At 36.0% G+C, this 17269-nt stretch overlaps 1 protein-coding gene across 2 annotated transcripts in view; it reads left to right on the forward strand.

The window, feature by feature from the left end:
- DDX10 (DEAD-box helicase 10) overlaps positions 1 to 17269 on the forward strand; it is a 286697-nt gene that overhangs the window by 240751 nt on the left and 28677 nt on the right. For both annotated transcript variants that reach the window (XM_079930173.1, XM_079930174.1), the window contains one exon: positions 8525 to 8661. In XM_079930173.1, coding sequence (XP_079786299.1) covers positions 8525 to 8661 — 137 coding nt within the window. The remainder of the gene's footprint in view (positions 1 to 8524; positions 8662 to 17269) is intronic.

Here is a 17269-nt window from a genome sequence, read left to right on the forward strand (position 1 = left end):
ATTGTTTAGTTAATGTTGTAATTTATAGCAGCGGTCCCCAACCTTTTTGGCACCAGGGACCAGTTTCGCAGAAGACAGTTTTTCCACGGGGTAGGGGAGGGAATGGTTCGGGGGTAATGCGAGCAATGGGGAGCGGCCAATGAAGCTTTCCTTGCTCTCCCACCGCTCACCTCCTGCTGTGCAGCCTAGTTCCTAACAGGCCACGGACCACCACCAGTCCACCAACCAGGGGTGGGGACCCCTGATTTATAGAGTTTGCTTAATCGGTCTTTTTTTTTTTTATGTGGACCATTTTAAAAGTCTTTATTGAATTTGTTACAGTATTGCTTCTGTTTTATGTTTTCGGTTTTTTGGCTGCAAGCCATGTGGGATCTTAGCTCCCCAACCAGGGATCAAACCTGCATGCCCTTCATTGGAAGGCGAAGCCTAAACCACTGGACTGCCAGAGAAGTCCCAGTTACACTTCTTATTGAGACATTTTGTGCTCATTCAATTTTAACATTAGAATTTCATTTTTGTTTTTGCTTTTGCTGTAGTTGTGAATGCTCTCAGAAATAAAAAGAGATAAGGGAAATAAAACGTGTAGAAGCATATTTAAGCATACGTTTATACCTCTTTTAGAGAAAAAAATGAGATATACAAGATATATTCTGTTGCCTGTCTACCAGAGGAATTTTATACAATATTCTAAAGTTTTAAACTTCTCAGAAGTAAGACCCTAACTCATTCATTTTTGCATACCCATTATGGGCTAAATGTACTAAGCACTCAGCAAATGATTATTAATTTAACTTGAAGGGAGTGCTTGAGTTTTCTATATTTTTTGAATGAAATTCAAATTCATGTAATGGTCATGAATTTGATCATACATAAGTCCATATGTATAGAAATAACTAGATTCTTTGTGTATGTATAAACCCTCAGTGTGTATACAGACTCTTACATGAAGTTTTCTTGCATGATTCTCTAGAGGGAATTTTAAACATAACTTATTTGTTATTTTATAGGCATATTGCACATTTCATTTTTCTTTACTGACTAATTTGTTTTCCCATTAAGGTGCTGATTGCATATTTTCAAAGCATCTGCAATTAATTAAAATCTTTACAAGCTTCCTTAAACCTAAATACTGTAAATTTTATACTTGAGAAATCTGAGATGGAAATTAAGTGGTTGACAGTTATTAATAAAAGTCTTATGATCAGATCTAAATTTCATATGATCGGATTTCTAGTGTTAAACCCTTATCAATAATAAGTACTTATTTATTTTTTATACTCAGTATTTAATAAATAATAAATATTTCATAGTATTGTATTCCACTTTAATATTTTCACATTAAATATCTATTTATCAAGTATTTGAGAACCTGCTCTGTGCTTTATGACTACAGTAGTGAGCAGTGTTAAAAAATGTTTAAAGAAGATAGTTCAGGTGATACAAACTTTAACATTTCATGAAGTGGACAGTTTCCTTTTGTAGAACTGCAAAATGGGGCAGAAGGCAGGAGGCTTTTATAGGATAAAGAATAAAGAACAAAGAAGAGAAAAATTGAAGATATCTGATTGATTGGGGCCACATTAATCAACCTTGTTTAGAGTGAGAAGACCCAGAGTTGGCTTGGCGTTTGGGGATTGGCTGACAGGACATACAGCATTTGGACATTTATAGGGACACGGAAGTTGTCTAAGTTTTGGTTTGCTGATGTGGCACCCCAGGCAGGAGCAGCTCCATCTTAGCCCTAGAAATCTATTTCAGTAATGATAACAGGACCTGGCCTCTACTTTCATGAAACTTACTGCCTAGAAAAGGATGCAGACATTAAACAAAAATGAATTCACTCTAGGTATAGCACTGAAGAGAAATCTACAGGATGTTTTACTAAGGGAGTGCTGTTTAGAAATGTTTAATCTGAGACCTGATTACTTGAAGTTAACCAGGTTTGGTATAATAAGAATATATATTTCGTCTTTGTCCCTGGTTCCTGACAATGAAGTCAGAGGTTTTAACCCATGGAATTTCCTGAGTGATGGAAGTGTTTCGTTGTTCATAAGAAGCCCCTGTTCAACACAGTTGAATTTATGCTAATGAGGTGACTCAGGGTGGGATGTCTAGATAGCTTCAGGGTGGGGACTGGTCACCAGAAAGACTAAGCGTGTGATTAGCCCCATCCCTCTTCCTGGGAGGAGGTTGGGCCTGGAAATTGAGTTGTAAGAACTCTTGAACAACAAGATTCTGAGACCTTCCAGATTGGTGAATGTGTTGATGTGCTGGGAAGGTGACCCTCCTGTAGAAGACATGGAAGCTCTGCACCCCATCCCCACTGCATACCTCATCCTGTGCATCTCTTCCATCTGGCTGTTCCTAAGTTATACCCTTTAAATAAATAAACTGGTAATCATAAGTAAAGCATTTTCCTGAGTTCTAGAGAATTATCAAACCTGAGGAGGGGGTCATGAGAATCCCTGAATTTGTAGTCGGCCAGGTAGAATGGCAAGTAGCTTGGTGACTGCATTTTGCAGCTGGCATCTGAAGTATGGAGTCTTGTGGGACTGAGCCCTTTACCCCTGGGGTCTATGCTAACTCTGCATAGTGTCGGAATTAAATTGAATTGATAGACACTCATTTGACTTTGAAGACTTAGTGTTGAAGAGAAACCACATGTTTGGTGTCAGAAAACACTACAAACCAGGCAAAAGGAAGTAGAAGAAGATTCCAGTAGAGAAGTAGCAGTAATGCAGACTCTGAGGTGGGAAGGGGCTTGACTTGTTTCAGAATCTTGAAAGTGTGGCTTCAAAGCTTGTAAGCAGGTGATAGACATGATCAGATTTGAAACTTATTAAAAAAAATTCTAATGACAACACAGAGAATTGGAGTGATCAGAAGAAGAATGGTTGCAGGGAGACTCATTAGGAAGGTGGTACAGTATTCCGCACAACAGAGAAGAGAGGCTTGGGAGCAAAGGTCATGAAAGTGGGAATGGTCACATACAAGGTGACACAGAAAGCACCCCCATATGTTTTATGAAGTTTATAAAATATTATTGATTCTGAAGAAATAATTGTACAAGTAGCAAATTCAAAGCTTTAATGGTGAAAGTTGAGATTCAGGATGATGTAGAAGACCTAGCATATGTACATATTTGTGTGACCTTGTTAAGCTATTTAGTCATCTGACTCACATTTTCTCAATTTTGAAAATGGGAACAATAATTCTTTTTCTTCCTACTTCATAGAGTTTGAAGATGAAGTAAGATAATGTATGTCAGAGCACTTCATAAATTTGTTGTAGAAGAATGCTACTTCTCATCTGTATTTCTTCTCATCATCAAAACTGAAAGCAAAATAAAAGCTAGTTGGGTTACATTTCTTTTTTGGATATTTTCATCTGCCCTACTTAATAACTGAGTCTTCCAAGTGTGTATTTTAGGAAAAGTATTCCTATTTTAGGTGAAATATTTTTCTCAGAGGTTCTGAAACTGTATTTCAGGAACAGCCAGTTCATAGAGGTGACCCTGATCTCTTAGTGTGTATGAACTACTTTTTTTTTTTAATTTCTCAGAGCCTTAAGACAGGAGTGTGGGTGTGACCATAGGGCTGGGAGGGTAGAGAAAAATGAGAGAATGATTAGTCAGTGAGGGAGGAGTGGTTGCATCTTCCAATCTGGAAGTACCTAAAGAGAAAGAGGCGTGTTGACAGCCAGGATCCATAAATTGAAGGCTGCATTCTGCCAGATGTTAAGCATTTAGCAGGGCTAGTGGAGTCGATTCATTCGTTAGTGGCTGCTCTGCAGAAATAGAAGAACATGGCTTTCATTTTAGTGCTTATGTGGATAACTATCCTAGAACAGTTCATTTTATCATCAGGGCAGGGACTCTGTCTTATTCACTGCTATATCCCCAGTACCTCGTAGTATGTTTGTCACATGTCTCCTTAATAAAAACTTATTGAAGGAAGGCATTTTTCTAAAGCGTCTTCATAATACTTATTAAACTTTCTTAGACCATGTTTATCATGTACAACTATGCTTATGAACATAATGATTCTCTGAAATGTACCATATACCCATGTAGTCCACAGAGTCTAGTTGGTTCTCCCTCCTTGACATCTCTCATACCTGTTCCCCACTTCCATCTCCACTGCCACTTCCTTCATTGAATCCCTTTCCTCATCTGGATTATTGTAGTTTTTAAACTGATATCCTACCTTCAAATCTTATACCCTCCAACGACCCTTCCCATTGCTGCCAGGGTGCAGCATCTGTAAGATACAAGTTTAGTCTTCTGCTAAAATACTTAAATGGTTCCCTTTTACGTAGAGCAGTGAGTTTCCAGCCATGATGTTCTAACACACTGATATGTCACAGTCATTTGGAAGGTGATAGGTAGCATTTGGAAGGTGATAGGTACCTCATAGTATTTGTGCTGTCCCTCATGAAAATGAGTCCAGAGAGAGATAAAAGTGAGGATGGTGCCATATTTATAATTAGCTTTTAAATGGTTCATGAAATCACAAGGATAGAGAGAGACAGAGCAGCTAAAATGTCCAATGTCCATTTTCTTTACCACCTTACCTAACTAGAAAGAGCATACTTCTAAACTAGACCTTGACAGAACGATAAACTCAGTACTTTTCTCCAGAATGTTTTCATTATGGCAATACCCTCTTTGCTTAGTGATTTTTATTTATGCTTTGTGTTTGTTGTAGATGATAGTGCTTTTAAAATTTTTAATAGATTAAAGGCATTAATAGAGGCACATTGTACTTTTTAATACAGATATTGTACATTTTTATAGTTATATGTTTCTAACCCTTCAAAGAATGACTAAAAGACAAAAAGCTCAATATGAAAATGTCTTTCTCCATCATCTCTACAGTTTTAGTAGGTTGAAATTGTGTTTCTGAAAGGAGTGATTGCCAACTTAAATTTGTTTGTCATTGTCATGAATTGAGGAGTATAATGCAGCACAGACAATATGGTATGGCATCAACAGTGGGATCATCTTACAGATCAGGAAATAGCAAGACCTTAATGTTGTCAATTACAAGAAAGTCATAGTAATACAAATCCAGATAATGTTTTATCCATTTAAAAGTAAGTTTTCATCATTTTGAATTTGTATTTTCCTTCAAATAGATAAACATGTATAGTGGAATATTGAGTTAAGGTGTTTATACTAACTCACTTTCTAATTTATTTTGTATTGTACTTATTTTGTGAAGGCCACTTGCTTTATAGTAAATGTTAAAGGAGCATATTAAATGATTCTAGGTGTTAAAATACAATTAATTCAAGTATTCTGCTTGACATATCACAGTACAGATCTCAGAGCCAACAGAGCAACTGGAGATTAGGGGAAAACGCAAGAAGCAAGGAAATCACAAGAGAGGGGAGCCCAACTCTGCCTAAATCCTTGGCTGAGTGTCACATTTCACAGGCTGAGGGAAGACTCATAGGAAACCAGGCTAAAAAAACAGCAGTTGGAAGCCATAAGAACAAAACAGAGATGAGATATAAGTAGCTGAGTACCATGGGTTAGAGAGAATTTGCAGTTTGAATCCAGGCAAGGTAATTGTCTATTAGAATAGAAATCTAATAATCCTCAGAAAAACCTAACAGAATTAAGTTTTTCTATAATATATTATCTAAAGTATCTAGTTTTCTACAAAAATATGAAACGTAGTGAAGCAGGAAATTGTGATCCGTGGCCAAGAAAAAGTACTCAATAGAAACTCTTGTTAGCCCAGATTTGAATTTATCATAGATTTCAATGTAGCTATTTTAAGTATGTTAAAAGAATTAAAGGAAAATATAGGTATGTAAATAAACAGATAGGTAGCCTCCCCAGAGCAATGGAAACTATATTTAAACAAAACAAAAACAAATGTGGTATTAGACCTGCCTGAAAGCACAATTACTATAAAATTTTTGCCAGGCAGGCTGAAAAACAGTTTGGAATTGTCAGAAGAAAGCAACAGCAAACCCGAGGACCCAGTAGAAATAACCCTGTGCAAAGAACAGAAAGAAAAAAGATTGCAGAAAAATGAACAAAACTAAGAGAACTGTGAAGTAGTCCATTATACATGTTCTTGCAATCATGGAAGGAATGGTAAGAAAGAGGCATAAAAATATTTGAAGAAATCATAGCCAAAGACTTCCCAAATTTACCGAAAAGCATTGATAGATCCAAGAAGCTTGCAGAGAGCCCCAAGAAAGACAAATACAAAGAAAACCATTCTTAGACACATCATAGTCTAACTGCTGTATGATAAAGAAAAATTTTGAAATCAGCCAGAGGAAAACAACACTTATTGCTACACTTCAAAGAAAAAACTGAAATTATTTCTCGCTGATGAAAAAATTCAAGCTTCTAAGAAAAAATTAGAATTTTAGAAAACTTATATCCACCAGTAGCTTCCCAATACTTTGAAAGACATTTAAAATGATATTGACCATGATATTAAGAAATATGATTTTTAAAAATATTGTATAATGAAATGTGTTAATATTTGAAGATCCATATAAAGAAGATACGCATAATTTAGTGAACCAGTATTTTCCACATGACTGGTGCACAGCGTTATGAAATCATTCACTGGTAAAAGATCCATTCAAAGTGCAAAGTAGACCAATGGATTTTAATGTAACAGAGTACAGGAAGCTTATTGATAATGGCTTCAGATTCCACATTGTAACTACTTTTTAAGAAACTTCCACTCATCAGTGTTTATTGTAGTATCAAAGGAGAGTAACTGCACTTCTCTAAAAAGGCTGTTAAATTACTTTTCCCTTTCCCAACTACCTATCTCTGAGAGACTGGATTTTCTTCGTATGTTTCAACCAGAACAATGTATTGAATGCAGAAGCAGATATGAGCATCAAGATATCTTCTTCTGAGCCAGACATTAAAGAAATTTGTAAAAATGTAAAACAGAGCCCTTTTGTTTTGGAAAGAGTAGCTATTTTCATAAAAACACTATTTATGTTACCATATATGTTAATATATAATAATGTAGTGTTTATTATTACTTTTAAATTAATGAATTTTTAAAAATTCTAAGTTTCAACTTCTAATACATTAAATGGCAATAGATATAATCCACCTTAACAGGAGCTCTTTGGAGTCCTTTATATATTTAAATGTATAGGTGCCGTGGGACCAAAAAAGCTTGAGAATTACTTTGGTAATTCTCTGGCTCCACCTTTAGATAACAGATTCCTTTGAGAGCACCAGACTGGAAAATTGGAAATACCTTGTAGCTTGGGAGATTAGTGTTCTTCAGTATACAATGACATTCAATTTTTGTTGACATCCTTGATTATTTTCAAATGGACTGTATAGTAGTATGCTGTTGAGTTGTACTGCTTACTGCCTCTGATGGCAGCCTTTTCTTCTTCCCTTCTGATATTTGTTTCCAGACCTTTTATTTTTAGCAGGGAATTTTACCAAGAAAACAATAAAGGACTTTTGCAGTAGTGACTAATCCTTATTTTCTTTACTTCTTCCTTCTTTGGCTATGTTTAGAGGTTATCAAGGAAGAGCTGTACAAAGAATGTAAGCAGACTTCAGTAGAGGGCTGCACAGTCAATTGCTATGCTATACTGAGTTGTTATTCAGTTTCTGGGAAACAGCATTAATCATTTGAAATCAAAGAATCATTGAAGTTTGTCTCATATGGTGTGAAAAAGAATTATAAAGTGGGTAACTAAGAGAAATTCGTCCAGAATTGTTTTTTAGTCCTGCTTACTGCTTATAAGCTGTTAAATGCGTGTGACAATGTTTGTTTGTATTTCTTATCTACCAGGTGACAAAACCAATCTGCCAGAAATAAACTTATTATAAGGGATGTTCATTACATAAATGTGTAGTAAATTTATTTTAACATTGCATTACTTTGTTCTCACAAAACAAAAGTAAAAAAGCCTAAATACCTACCTACTTGGATGAAACTGTATAGTTCCCAACTTTCTGTATCTTGGTATTCTATCTTATTTTTTAATTGTTCTTAGTTACTTCGTACTTAATTCGAATTTAGAAGGCCCTTCACTATCAATGAGCTAATACAGATCTGATTGTTGTTTTAAGATTTATTGCGATCAAAAAATTATCAGATATTTCTGTACTCTCTCGTCTGGCCTTTTACATTTTTACCTAATATTTTTGGTAGTTTTGAAACTTGCGTAGTGGACAAGAGCACTAAAACAAATTTATTTTACACTTTATTTCTTTGATAGTTGAGTTACATGGAAGTAATTAAACTGTCAAATTTGTCCCATATTGTGTTTAAGGGACTTAATAGTGATTTACTTTTTGAACCATATTTTGTTTTACTTTTGAAATGACATGGGTTTTCTTTCTCAGTGCAAATGATTATGGTTCTGAAAGTCACATAGAGGCTTTTGCCAGAATGAAAGGCTTCTAATTTGAGGATCTCAGTTAGGGATATTTATTTGGGGCTAGAAATAAGACCTGATTATTTATGAGCTGTTTTCTTAAACGACAATTTCCCTTGCCTTTTCTTAGGCTAAAGATGAAGAAGAAGCCTTTCTGGATTGGAGTGATGATGATAATGATGGATTTGATCCAAGCACACTTCCAGATCCAGATAAGTACAGAAGCTCCGAAGAATCAGATAATGAAGATATGGAAAACAAAATTAGGTATGTTTCTACCGCTGGTGGCATTAAGAATATGGGTCTTCTCCTTTTAATAACTCCAAAAGATGTGTGGAGACAAACATCTCATGCTCTTCTCGTCATTTTAGGGGCCCTTCTACTGTTTCTGTTAATTCCTGTTAACAGATATATTGGGTGATATGAGAGTTGTATCTTTTTCTTTGTCTATTCTCTTCTTGTCTCTCTCTTTCTGAATCTTTTATGCTTAAGTATTTGATGCACTAGGGTATATTTAGTGCAAACAGAGGTAAGATTTTATTTTGATTCACTGTTGAGATTGGTGTTAATTATTTCTGAATTTTTTAAAAGGGCAGTTTTACTTTCACATTCTTTGATGTAAAATTAAGTAAGAAACACATAAAATAATGGAAAACTCGTACATAAACAGCCTTTGACAAATTCTCTCAAATTAGAATCTGTTCATTTTAATGTGGACTTACTTGCTGCCATGCCAGAAATAGATGAAATGTAATGAATTGAATGGCTTGCTCAGCACTTGTTTTCAGAGTACTATGTATTAGATTAAATTGAGATTCTGTTGATTTAAAAGTTGAGAATATTGAACTGCATGGTTCATGACTGAACTAAATCAATGAGCCTATTTAGGCACAAGGGGGAGGTACTAATGATGGATGAAGTTAATATGGTTGAAAGGGAGAGGAAGCTTGTTGGAACCCCTAAAGTTGCTAGTCTGAAAAGTTTGGAGTTGAAAAAATAGGCCACAGAGAGCTATAATCCAGTTTTAACTAAGAGCATTATGAAAAGGTCTCAAAAAGATTATCCCCTTAAGAGAAAAATGCTATAGAGAGATCATTTCAGAGTTACCCTTTATTTTAATATTGTGCTCATTTAAACATAGTATTATTTTATAATAGTGAAAATGACTTATCCAAAATGCAGTCTTCCCATGTGATGCCAGAAACTTGAGACATTTGCTATTGGACAACTAGGTAATGGACATAATAGCTTTACTACCACAAGAAGCACCACAGGTGAAAATAATTTATTAGGATTTAGCAAAAATATTTAAATGATAAGGGTTAAATAATTTAGGTCCAGGGCATAATTCTAATCTTTAGAAATTGACCTCTAAGAGTAAATATGCATATTCTACTTCAGAAAATACACATGTCCAGACCTTGATGAACTGTCAGTATGGTTGTTTGTTGCCCTTTTTATTCTTATATAAATGTCCCTGTTTCAGAGTAGTTTATGGGATCTCCATTTTGATAGATGTGATCTAACTTAACATGTATAACTTTGTATCATTAACTTCTAAATGCTCTGTGTAATTTTACTTTCTGAAGGGAACTTTAATTGGTTCTTACAGTTTGTTATTTGGCCATATTTTCCACATCTGTCTAACATACCTTTAAAACATAGAGCCAACCTTTGAAATCACTGGTAAGATGTCAGCAATCCTTCTGTATCTGATTCATAAGGATTTTTGTCTAACATTTTTCATGATAGTTTCTGGGTCGTCCTTAATCTACATACAGCAGACATTTCATTTCATTCTTTTGGCATCTCTTACCCTCATAGTGACATTTCCCTACTACCACGTAGTTAATATGACTTGTTCTCAAATAGTTTCACATTTCATCTTCTTAATGAGCTTGTAAATGCTTTGTAGCTAGAAAATCTGTCTTTTTATACCGATACTTTCAGCTCCAGCCTTTACTCATCTCCCCAGCATTAATGTCATAGGCACAGAAAAAGGCCCTAAAATACTTGTATTGATTAATAGATTTATGAAGGAGATTTATAGAGTAAAAGAGAGAAACATAATGATAAGCAACTATATAATTGGTCCTAATAGCTTAAATGATACCAGAGATGACAGAATAGATGGTTGCAGAACTGGAAGAAGCCAAGTTCCAATAGTGTAATGGTGATGCACAAGATGGTAGTAATACCTTGAGAGATGCCAAAGCATCTTAACTCAGTGACAAGTGTTCAGATGGGAAATATTTAAGCATTACATGAAAATTAAAATAGTTTTAAGTTAAGGCATAACTGATAACTATATTAGCAGAGATCGAAAGGAATTGATAAACTTGTCTTAGGCTGAAGAAAAATTATCTTGTTGTTGAAAAGAATATCAAGAAGGACTTTATTCCTTTAGTACATTTAGGGGCTTCCTAGCAGTTTTGTCTTTGTATGAGCACAGTGATTATCTAGTCCACCCTCCTCCTCTTATAGATGAAAAAGCCACGGCTTCGAGGGATAAAATCATTTGTCTGTGATCACAATACAAGTTAGGCACAGGTCAGTGTGATCTGCCTGAATCAAATTGAACCTCTGGTTCTAATACTCCAGACAAGTTATATAGAATTACTATGGCATTAGAAGAGGTAGCTCAGGAAAACTACCTCAAGACAAATTTAATGTTATTTGGCTGAAGACCTGATCCATGGACTAACCATAGGATAGATTTGACTGGACCATGGTTTCCCTACCTCAGCATTATTGGCATTCTGGCCCAGATGATTTTTTGTTTTGGAGAGTTTGAGGTGGTTGTAGACTGTTTAGCATCATCCTCTACCACTAGCACCTCCCCAGTTGGGATAACCAGAAGTATCTTCAGACATTGCCAGGTATCCTTTGGGGAGCAAAATCTCTCACAGTTGAGAACCAATGGACTAGACCCGGGATGGTAGAATGTATTACTAGTGCTTAATTGCCCCATCCCTCATCCAGGATAGGCTTTGTCTGTATTCCTTTCCATTTAGTCCTAGCAGTCCTTCTCAAACAGGGTCCATCAATCAATCGGGATTGGTACACAAGATAAAACCTGTTTTCCATTCCTGGACTAGAAGGTAGGATTTAGGGTAAGTTACAAGTAATAGTCTACATGTGAAATTTCTATTTATACTCTAATTTTCCCTTCTCTCTTGAAATTACCTCAGTGGCAATGAATAAAGATATATGTAAACTAAAACCACACTGTTTTGGATAAGAAGAGGCATTCACAAGTAAATTCACGTACACTAGAATTTTGACAGTAGTAATTGCTTCTGCTGTGTATAATAATAGCGCCAATTCTATCTTCCTATATTGTTCCAGTTCTGCTACATCTTTTTTTCTTTGCCTCTCATGGACATGACCGAATGCTAAGATTTTGTGATGTTAGCTTTAGAGGATCCTCCTGGCTTGTTCACAGGTTTTATTTGGTGCACTGTTTCTGGCTTCTGCTCAATAATTGTAGGACAGCTAGTGTTCCAGCCTCTTGGTCATCCTCACTCTGCCAGTAGGTTATTCTCTGGATATTAATTTAGCATTTTCAGATATGAGTTTGTATAGGACTGGTTATACCAATTAGAAAGTGGCTATTAGTCCCAAACTAACTAGTATGAGCTAATTTCTTTGAATGTTTCCTTTCTATGTCTCTTTTTCCTTCACTTTGGTGACACCCGTAGATATTCCGCACAGGTAACACATTTGTCTCTCTACATGGAAAGACACTTAGTCAGTAGGAAATAGGCAAAGGAGAACCAGATTTAGTGGAGAACGACTGAACTTGGGGTCAGTAATTCCTCCTCAGGGAGGTCTGATAGGATTTTAAAGAGTTTGTACCTCTGTCCTCCTCCTCAGCTCAGTATATAGCCACAGTAGAATTTAAACCCTTCTTAACCCTCTGTAGAATTATCAGAATTGTCATCTCTAACACTGAGATTCAAAAGAGATTCTCATATATAAGATCCAACTTCTTTAAGTTAGCATGACAAAAAGAGGTACCTTGCTTATAATATAGTCCCAGGGACAATGAAAATGATATGACCCTGAGTTCCTTTTAAGGAACTTTAAGAATGCTGCCATTAATAGCTCCATTTATCCTTAGAAACAGAGCTATGAAATAGGGGGAGTGGGTAATCTACCCATCGTACAGAAGGAATGTTAGCTGGTTACTCAGTAGCAGATGCCTGAATTCCATTGGAAGCTCTAAGCTTTTGTGCGCTATTTTTGAAAGTAGGTATAGAAGGGAGAGCTTGCTTTGATGCTCTCTGCTTTCTTTTCTCATCTTCCATCTTACAAATGGGTCCATGCTATCTATGTTTTACTCTGTGGTTTTCATTTCTGATTCCTTCTACGGAACTAGCATAGGTAGAGTTAATACAAGGTATTGGGATTTGTTGTTATTATTATTGTTATTAAAATAGACAGAAAATTTAGTAGGAAACCTAGCTCTTTGTTGCAGCGGACTTTGTGACATCAGAGAATTCACTGGTCTGCAGGGAACTACACAGAATCATGTGTTCTTGTCTCCAGTGAGTTTTGATATAGACTTTCATACCTTTTGAGGACATAAGACCTCGAATATTGCATGTAATTATCTTTGTGCTCATAAGTGATTTTTCATTTCTTAATCTCCCAAATAGTCCATATAGTAGAGTTATACTGCTTTCACAATAAACATATTTGACTAGCTTCTATATGTGGTGCCAAGAGCTGGAGAAGCAACTTTCTGCATTATTTAAATCACATTCTGATTATTTAAGAGTTAAAAAATTTCTACTTGATCTGTAGTCTCTGGCTTCTTGTCACATTTCCTCCATCCATTCTTTCAACTAAGAATTTTTTTAGTACCTATCCTGTGCCAGGCATAGTGCAGGTACAGAGGATAAAACATTAAGCAAGAAAAATACCTTTCCTGCTTTCACAGAACTTTTAGTTCAGTGGAGGTTACAGATGGATAAACAAGCAATTACAAAACAACATGGTGGTTAAGTACTGTGATTTGTGCACTCGGGGAGGTGATGGGGAGAGGGATGGATGAGCACGAAAGTGATGGGCCTAACACTTGGGCTTGGCAAACCAGAAACAGCTTCCTGAAGGGAGTGATGGCTAAGCTAAACCTGAAGTAAGTTTAAGTTGTAAGAGAGCAGGGAGAAGGTTAAATTGCCCTTCTAAAGAATATGGCAATTTAATTTAAGAATTAAATTGCCCTTCTAAAGAATATGGCAATTTAAGAATATGGCAATTTAATTTAAGAATTTGAAGTGAGACAAGTGTATAACCATATTCCAGTTAAACTCTTCTTTCAATAAAAGTGTTCCTTTTAGCTGTGCCTCACAAGCTGAGAGAGATTTGGTCCTGAACATGTAATCTAAGATTAATTTTTGTATATCTAGTAGTATTCATTATATTTGGATTATGGCCATCTTCTTGTGAATTGCTAATGATGTGAAAATTTCGAAGTATTGAATATGATGAAAAAGAAGCAGCTGGATGTTCCAGATATTCATTATCCAGCCAAATTAAGTTTTTAATATTTATCATCTTAACCTTTTTCAAGCAAAAAAGGGAAAGAAAAAGGTTGTGGTTAGACTGTTACTGCGTTATATCAATCTTTTCTTCACAGAACACGGTCTCTGACTAAGATTGCTTTATAAAGAATTGTTATATGGTGGGGTATTTGGTAGATTATTCTAGGTGGTATAAGACCACTCACATGTAATTTGTACTGAGACTGTTGGCATAATTTAGACATGAAAAGCTCTATATGGATTGGTACCTTTTCCTGTACAGGGTAAATTTTCACATCTAATATAATTAGCTGTTCTTTTTGCCTTGCCTGACACAGCTCTGAATCAAAAGGCTGATCAAGGATTTTTGTCTGGTTTCCTTTTGTTTGGGGGTTTTGTTTTGTTTTAAAAATCTGTTTTATACTAGTTTTCTGTTTTTGAGTGAACTTGCCCATGTATCATGTATCTCTTACATGAAGGAGATGAACCACTTTAATCTGTATGGTTTCTCCTAGTGTTCTGTGACAACTCTTCAGTAAATTTTGCCCAGCAACTACTCTTCTATGACTTTACAGTCAGCTTTGTAATACATGGAAGGCTTTTCACCTGGAAAAGAAATATGTATGCATTAAAGATAAATTTGGGGGAAGGAAAATTCCCAGAAAGCATTTTCCTTTCTTAACTGGTTTTGGTTGGGGCTGAGTATGACACATTATGTATTTTATATTAATTGGTGGCATAGTTGGCACTAAATATAGGGGATGATTTTTTAAGGGGATTTTTTTTACTCAGAGTCTAGGTGATTGTTAAATAGGATTGGGTATAGTTTTCACTTACTGAACCAGTGTTCATTGGTGAATCTAGCTGTGGGTGGTAGATATGGAAAGAAGTTGGCTCAGCTCAGTGATATATTGACTTTATTGTGTGCCTGCCATTCTTTCCTTTTATTTTTTTTAACTTCAGGAGATTATCTCTGATTCCAGTATGCCTAGCAGCTTTCAAGAGTAAATCTCAGTCACCTCTTCTTCTTTGTGAAATACAAAGTTCATGACCTATCAAAGTTCATAGAGCTTTTATCAGCACTTAACATGAATTGTGAATAACAAGAAGAGTTAATTTACTTGACTTTCTTTAAATTGTGTTCCTTTTGTCTTTTTCCCTTTTGCCATTGCCCTAAAACAAAACAAAAGCATATCCTGTGTGATGTGAAGCATGAATGGACAAACTTCCAAGGCAGATTGTTGGGGTAGCAGGGAGGGTGGAGTGGGGAAGGTGGGAGAGGAGTGGGAAGGCAGTATTATTTGTCTTGGGACTCTTAGGGGAAAGGTTGCTACCTATTGAGGAAGGAAGGCATTATTTTCTGGGGTGAGGGTTGGGATGGGGAAAACACATTTTGAGAAATTTGAGGTTTAGGAAGCTCTCAGCTTGACCTTACTTGCAGTCTCAGGTTTTGCCCTGTGCTTTCTACCCCTCTGTCATTTAGCCACCCATTGAATAACTGTCACTCAGTGACAGTGGTGGGTTTGTCATGTTTCAGAAATACTAGGATCTCTAAGAAGATGGATGAATGGCTCAGGATGCTATGAGGCCAAGGTGAACCACCTAGTAGGTTCACCTAGTAGATGAAACATCTAGTAGGGTTCTCTTGGCTGCTGCCCTGATTATGGTGCATGTTGACTGCTTTCACCGAAAAGACTGTTGAAAATGATACTTTTCAGGACCATCCTTGAGAATGACACCGCCCTTTTTTTTTTTTTTACTTCACATTGCTTCATGTAGAATGCATTAATACCTACTGACTATATTATGTTATTTAGTTATGTCATAATTTCTTTATCCATTCCTCTTTTAGAATTTTAGGTCATACTCATGCTTAGTTGTTTGGTTTTGTTTTCTTTTGTTTTTGCTATTATAAGTAATTCTTTAATGGATAACTTTGTTGAACATTGGGTTTTCTCTCTCTTGAAATCATTTGAAGGACTAATGAAGAGTTAGTCTAAACTGTAAAACTTAATTTTGCCAGATAGCTAGAACATTGGGGACATGATTGGGTAGGTGATGATCTTGAATATTAAAAGCTAATCAGTGAAAGTAGTTTGAGGAGAAAAGCTGTTGTGCTTTTGGGGAGCAGATATATTTTACATACAGATTAGTAGCAAGAAAAATCCATAACATAAACCCAACTTGTATGAGTGTTTAAATATTTTTTTTAATCTGGGAGAAGAGAAATCATGTGTCTTCTAAATTGCTGCAGAGGAGTTGTTTTTAACCTGAACTCTATGGATGAACTTTAGGGGAATCTCAAACATCTTGAAATTGTGTGCAAAATGATGGTTTGGGTGTGCATGTAGCAGACACTCCCGTGCGTTTATCTGGAAAAAGTGTCACGAATTTTCATCAGATTCTTAAGTGGGCTTATAAACCAAAAAAATAGAGATTGGGGGAGCCAGAACTTTTTCCCCATCCCAAATGATGTTTGTGTTTTTTAGAAGGAAACATGTACATGGATCAGTAGTGTGATTGCAGTCCCTTGTGTACTGTTGCCTTCTCACAGTCCCCAACCTTTTCAGATTATTAGAATTCTGATCTAAGAGGATATCATCTGCTCTTGCAGTTATGTTTGTAATGAATGCTGAGCCAATCTTTTCTTTGACTAAATTGTTTTTACAGATCCATTTCTAGTACCGAGCAGCTAGAAAAGAGACATTAAGGACATGATACATTTTCAGTTCCATTTCTATATGCGATAGCCTTCACCATCAGAAGGAAACTGGGCAGATTTTATGGAATGTACTGCAGTAATTAATCTTCATTAGGACTGTTGCCATGGCCCTGTAAATGAAAATTTATGATGAGGGGAAAGTCTTTGGCACAACGTATTTGAATACCAGAGTGCCAGTACTTAAGGGTAGGTATAGAGATCTCTGAGAATTTTTTTAATGATCCCAAGGTCATTTATTATTAGCTTAAAATTCTTTAAGAAACAGTCCAAGCTATATTTACTGATATGAATGCAAGAAGGAGAGTTTTATACAATAGGGGCACAAACTGGACATGCAGATGCTGAACTCTTGGTAGCTTTCCACACACAGTTTGGCAGCATGTTGTAAAAGGACACCCAAGGGTTTCTGTGTGAGTGAATACTCCGCTCTCCACCTCAGTCCTCAGCTTCCTTGCAGCTAGCTCAGCCTGCAATTTCACCTGATTTCTTTCCTTTGCATTCCAAAAAAGAATGAGAAAACAGCATGAGGTTGAAAGCTGCACAGACACTGTAGTAAAGGGAGTGTGCTTTCTTCCAGCAGCCCCTTGTCCTGGCATTTGTTAGGTTTCTGAACAGGCTTGTACGG

The sequence above is a fragment of the Stenella coeruleoalba genome, assembly GCF_951394435.1.
Source record: "Stenella coeruleoalba genome assembly, chromosome: 8".
NCBI lineage: Eukaryota > Metazoa > Chordata > Mammalia > Artiodactyla > Delphinidae > Stenella > Stenella coeruleoalba.